We start from the raw sequence: 6788 nt of genomic DNA, 5'->3' as shown, positions 1-6788 counted from the left end.
TTTTCCCTCAACCCGATACGAGCAAATGCTGGGTAACTTTCGGTGCTGGACCCCAGACTCATTTCACCGGCATTATTACCTTCATTTCATTCAGACGCTAAATAACCTAGATGTTGATACAGAGTCGTAAAATAACCCAATAAAAAAAAAAAAAACATTACTTTCAGACTGAATGGACACACAGTATATATGAATAAAATTTTATTAATAATTTACGAATAATCACTGTATGAAGACGGACAGATGGAGACAGTATGTATAAGAGATGCTTAAAACGTGTATTTCTGTATATTTTTTGTAACATTACATTTCCCAACCTTCTGAGTGCCACGGACCCATTGAAGCTCAAATTTCATTTTGGCAGATCCCCAAAATGTTTTGTATAGTTCAGGAGGGTAATCATATTCTACTCATTGAATATTTGCATAATGTAGTGAATTAATCATCCTTAATAAATTGACAGCGACATTTAATTTCAGTTTTAGCTCTTGAATATAATCTGAAAATACATTTAAATACAAAATTTTTTTTATGTTATATCATATCTTTGCTATGAAAAATGAAACCGGCTTTCTAGAGTTATCATAAGGTTATAAGTGGAATAGTTGTTGTTTTGCGAAGTATGGTTCAATTGTAGATATATACTCTTATGTCGCAAGTGTACCTCAACATTAAGTTTAATTCTGTATTTGTTCAAAAAAAACTAGGACAGAAAATCCACTCTCATACAAGTATGCTGATGCAAATGGCATTATTAAGAGTTGTATTGCAATCGGGAAACATCAGGATACATGGATGATGCATGCAATCAAATTTGAAAAAGGGACATGGAGAAAGCACGATTTTTAAGCTCGAATCAGTAGATAATTCTAATAATTTTAACAGCCCCTCTTTTTTTTTTTTACGGGCAAACTATAATTTGTCATGAAGAAGGGATTTTTCAGGCAACTATTTTTTCCACTGCAGAAAGGATAATATTCCCTCAAATTTAATGTCAATGAATGAAAAAGTTTTATTATATTTCCAAAGATATCGGACGAGAGTTCATTATCATGTATTGCTAGAGTGGGAAATTAATAAAATTCTCGACTGATACCTCAGCAAGACCACTAATTTAATTTCTTTATCATTGCTTCAGTCTTATCCTGCATGGTGGATACAGTTAAAGTTGGATATTGAAGATTAAAATTTAAAAAACCTAGAATGTCAGGTAGATACCTAAGACTTGCAAGCTAAGAGAAGTCCCTCAGGCAAACTCATTCCTGTTAAACTCTGTGTCTCAAAAATCTTAGATAAAAAAAAAAAAAGATTCCAGCAAGCCGATAAAAATCACAGAACATGATAAAGTTGAGTTTAATTAAAATACTGTTTGAAAACGCACCTTGGTTCTGCAGACCACTTTCAGATTACTCATAGACCTCCCACAGGTTGGGAACTGCTGATTTAACATATTCTTATAATATATAGCATATAGGCGATATATTGACATATAATTTAATTAGCATGAATTGATGGTTAAATCACTGTTCCTTTATAACTGCATTGCTAGCAAACAGGAATCAATTATAATATAAACATTACACAATACATTGCCTCTTGTTTTCTACAATAAACTTAAATTGATCAATTCTTCTCAAGTAAATGCACATTATATAATGGTCGACATACTATACGTACTTATCTCACATTACACAAATACGGCAAAAAGCACCAACAAAGTGGAGATCACTTGTACACAAATATCTAAAAAGTATTCTAATGAAATGTTTCACTAAAAGAATGTAAAGAATTAATTTAAAAGTTCAAAATGGTCACCCACATAATACGGATGCCAACACCAACAAATCAGGTACATATACTACTTTTTGGCTTTGCTCTCATGTGCGATATTTACAACTCATATCTCGACTTTATTAACAATGCAAAATTAAAATTAATCACAATTAAGCATTGGCAGCTACTTCCGACTGTGATAAAGTATCTGCAGTAGCTGTTGCTGCTGGTAAGAGTATTCCAGCTTCTACAGCCTCCTTCTCTAGATCAGCTAAATGGCGTCGTAATCGTGTGGCTTTCAGCCGTAATTCCTTGTCTTTCTCTCGAAGTGATGTTATTGTCTCCCAAGCTTTTTGCTGTGGTGTCTGATCCACTACCCAGCGAAGGAATAATTCTGACCACAGTGACTGAAAATTAAGACAAACACACGTCACTGCAGAGATTTGGATTAGATTACATTAGGAAAGAATAAAATAAAATAGTTTTATTCATCACAGTATACAAGAGTATAATCGGCTTCATCATATACTAATCCTACACTTACTATATTAGTTCTGTAAAATGTAGGGAACCCTGCTTGCAGCTTTCCTATTTTTAATTTTATAAAGAAATTCTATATATACAGAAGTTATAAGGGGTGAAAAAAGGAATTGTTTGAACATATTTTCAAAAACAATGTTTTTAATTTACAAAGGATGTTCTGAGGAGTCTGTTTTTTATGCCACCATGTACTTCTTTTCAATTTTTGGATTCTTCAGGTCTCAGAACGTATAAAACACAAACACATTATATATATATAAACAACGCACATTGATGGCTTAGAAAATGAATATGAACCATTGAAATTTAACTACAATGTTAATACAAGACATGGAATTAAAAGAAAAAAAAATTAAAAACAATTGTTTAACAATGCTCTAATAATTATGTCACGTGTTGATATTACTTCACACGTGTTCAAAATGGTTCCCATTCACTGCCAAACAATGCACAAGTCTGTTATAGAAATTGTTTAATGTTTTCAGCAACATTGTTCAGTTGATCTATTGTATCTGATCCCTAATTCTTCGTTTTAACTCTACCAGGTTTCATGGTAAGTCCTGGTAGATCCTCTTCTTTCAACAGCTCCACAAGAATATATCTATTGGGTTAGATCAGAACATCTTAGGGGTCATTCAATACTTCTTCTTCTAATAATTAATAAGAATAGATTTTACAGTAAGTATTGCTAAGGCACGGAGTTTGTGTATTCAATGAGAGCTGTGTGAAAAAGTGGTACAAGATGAGCGTACCGTAACTCTTAAAGCATTACACTGGCCAAATGACGAAAAATGAAATCATTAATCAGCAACTCATAATAATTAGACATTTTGAAAGAGTGGGTAAAGAAAGAATGATACTGAAACTGATCAGGAAGAGAAAAAGAAATTGGTTGGGTCACTGGCTGAGAAGAAATTTGCTACTGAAGGATGCACTGGAAGGAATGGTGAAAGGGAGAAGAGTTCAGGGCAGAAGAAGATATCAGATGATAGACGATATTAGATCATATGCAGAGACTAAGCGGAAAGATTGGAGAATGCTAGGTTTGCAGTAAAAGACCTGCCTTTGGACAAAAAATTATGAATGAATGCATGAATGAATTATGCAATTTTCATCATGGTCAAGCTTCTGCAGTTCACTCACTTCTCTTACCAACATGTGTTTCTGTGCAAAGATTCCAATGATGTCATTAACTGGGACCATATTAAAAAGTGTATGAATTTTAAATATAAGTCTGTTGGGGAACTGTACTGGGAAGTACGAAGACGAAGGACCTTATGCCAAGTGTCCAAGCACTAAATTAAATAAATACTGGTAAATATTGAAACTAACACAACACTATAATATTACAAAGATGCACACTTTCAAAAACACACACTATTTTTACTGAGCAGCAGACAAATATTTGCGAAATGGGAATTGTATTAACCATAGTGCAGTAGTCATGTGTCACAATTTAATCTAATGGATTAGAACAATATACATGGGCTATGCCGTGCATGTTTTGATTGTTTACACTTTTTTTAAAAAAATGTAAGTATGTATCGGTTGAGAAGCTTTTATCACCCAGACTGCTGTCAAAAAATCTGAAAGTTAGAATTTATAAAACAGTTATATTACCGGTTCTTCTGTATGGTTGTGAAACTTGGACTCTCACCCTGAGAGAGGAACATAGGTTAAGGGTGTTTGAGAATAAGGTGCTTAGGAAAATATTTGGGGCTAAGCGGGATGAAGTTACAGGAGAATGGAGAAAGTTACACAACGCAGAACTGCATGCATTGTATTCTTCACTTGACATAATTAGGAACATTAAATCAGACGTTTGAGATGGGCAGGGCATGTAGCACGTATGGGCGAATCCAGAAATGCATATAGAGTGTTAGTTGGGAGACCGGAGGGAAAAAGACCTTTAGGGAGGCCGAGACGTAGATGGGAGGATAATATTAAAATGGATTTGAGGGAGGTGGGATATGATGATAGAGACTGGATTAATCTTGCACAGGATAGGGACCGATGGCGGGCTTATGTGAGGGTGGCAACGAACCTTCGGGTTCCTTAAAAGCCATTTGTAAGTAAGTATGTATCTAATGCTCTTACTTTGACAATAAAGCCATTATCTCTCGTGCTTCCCAGTATTTTATACAAGATCTTCTTCGAAAAATTCCTATCTTCATTTGCTTAACATTTGTAAACACTTTAACTTTCCTACTTGTTCTATATTTCACATCATGTAAGAGAAGTGGGATAGGTGGAATAAGCAATATTATCAGAATGAAAAATAAACATTACTGTACAATCAAAATGATATCTTACCAAACTCATGGGTGCAACCGATGGCCATATCACACGATTATTTGGGTCATACAAAGGATTGAGGAAAGACTGAAGTACATCTGGCCGATTAAGGTAGGACCACAAACTGACGGTGCGTTCAGCCAGCTTCATGTGAATCCTTTCTGCCTCACATGTTCCCAGGAATGTACCTATAAATGTACATACATAAGTTATCAATTACAATGAATATTATGTATTTACTATCATCAGCGAATTCTTCATGTAATGTTGGCTCTCACATTTTTTTGTATATGTGCCACTATTACATCAGTTACATTCACCCAAAAACTATTCCATTTTTATATTATGCATTTTTCCATTTTTAAGAAATAAAGTGTATTATTTCAAAAGTGAAATCATTCCATTCCGAAATTTATTTTCCATTTAATAGAAAGTCTATTTTAGGTTTGTTTTACTATATTATTATTATTATTATTATTATTATTATTATTATTATTACTGTTACCAGACAGCAGATTTTCGGTCCCTACACGGTGACAAGACGTCATGTCCCTTGGAGTATGGAGGGAGCGTAGCAATGTGTTCAATGATGTTCCTGCAACTGATGTATACCTAACGTTCATCATCGGGACCTAAAATCCACTGTCCGATTATTACTATTATCATCATCATCATCATCATCATCATCATCATCGTCATCGTCGTCATCATCATCATCATCATCATCATCATCATCATCAGTGCTTTTCATCTGAGGAAAAGGTGGTGAAACTTTGTATAGAATATATTCTAGTGAAAGGACAGATGATTACTGTCCAGTGCACGGGAATTTTGTCGTTTTTAACCCCCTTTCGTCCAACTTAAAGAATTTCATGGCCTAAGCTAAATTAAAAAAAAAATTATGTTATCTGACTGTCTTTCTCTCTCGCTCTTTTTGTCCTGCAGAAAAAAATATGAAGTACTGTACATTATATTAGTATGAATTTTTTTTTTCTACAAAAGGTTTTTACAAACCTTTATCCTTATGCAGTATGATCTATTTTTCGAGTGGTCGTACTGTCTAACTTCTATGCAAAATGTCTTCCACAAGTGTCAAAAGAAAACGTGTTTGCTACGAAAAAAAAAAGTGCAAGTAATTGAGTGGTTTGGGAAAAGAGAAACTGTCACATCACAATACGAGATAGGAATTACAACTGTGCGCGATCTAATGAAAAACAAAATATAAAGTGCATCAAATTTGTAAATCTACAACATGAGGCCTCTACTATTCCTATCTTTCCACAGACAGCCGTCATAAGGAGTTTCCTTGGCCATTAAAAACCCATTGCTGAAAACCAGAGTTTCCTTGGCCATTAAAAACCCATTGTTGAAAACCAGACTTAAATTAGTGAACTTATGATCCAGTAGGTACCTATCGTGTTAAAAGAAAAGATCACGGGGGAAATTACAAAACTGTATTATGCACTTAGTTTATGAACAACTTTTATAGTATGGTTTATCCGATTTCTTCGATTAACCATTCACTCCACCCCCTTCATTACCATGGATAATAGAGGTTCTACTGTACTATTATATTATAGCAAGAAAGTACTTTCAATTCACTGCCCACAATAGTGAATTAATGGTTGGAATGGCGTTAAAATTGTCCTGCCATGTTGGCATACATGTGCTTAACACAGGTATCAAGTTTCATCAAAATCTCATTAGAAATTCGTAAGTTATAATAAGATTAGCATGAAAAGTTCAGATCACCTTCATACTAAGATATAATATTAACCTTTAGATGACAAATGTGAGATGATAAATAAGCTTTCTTTGTATGATCTCACTAGTGAGTTTCATTAAAATTAGTCCAAGTATTGCAGCCTTAAGCCTACTAAAGAACCACATAGTTCATCTTCGTTATACTGAAATAAGATGTGATACAAAAAAAAAATATATATATGTAAAACATGCTTCAAATCGTAACATATACCTGTATAAAATTTTATGGTCCTCTGTTTAATGATAATAGAGGGAAGTAGCGGGAATAAAACACAAATAGGAGAAAACCGTTACCAACATAACCTTCACACAAGCTTGCTTTAAAATCTGAAAAAATCTTATTTTTGTTTGGCCAGATGCAACATTGGTCCCACTATGTGGCATGTGCTAACTAAACAAATATATATATTAATGTG

At 33.9% G+C, this 6788-nt stretch overlaps 1 protein-coding gene across 3 annotated transcripts in view; it reads right to left on the bottom strand.

Annotated features, from left to right (window-relative positions):
- Window positions 1–260: 260 nt before the first annotated feature.
- Window positions 261–6788, bottom strand: part of LOC138713634 (myotubularin-related protein 9) — an 89131-nt gene continuing 82603 nt past the window's right edge. For all 3 annotated transcript variants that reach the window (XM_069845884.1, XM_069845883.1, XM_069845885.1), the window contains exons 11-12: window positions 4627–4796; window positions 261–2180 (exon numbers count right to left, since the gene is read on the bottom strand). In XM_069845884.1, coding sequence (XP_069701985.1) covers window positions 1944–2180; window positions 4627–4796 — 407 coding nt within the window. In that variant the 3' untranslated portion in view covers window positions 261–1943. The remainder of the gene's footprint in view (window positions 2181–4626; window positions 4797–6788) is intronic.

Source organism: Periplaneta americana, chromosome 14 (genome assembly GCF_040183065.1).
Source record: "Periplaneta americana isolate PAMFEO1 chromosome 14, P.americana_PAMFEO1_priV1, whole genome shotgun sequence".
Taxonomy (NCBI): domain Eukaryota; kingdom Metazoa; phylum Arthropoda; class Insecta; order Blattodea; family Blattidae; genus Periplaneta; species Periplaneta americana.
This window is presented reverse-complemented; position numbering and strand designations above follow the sequence as displayed.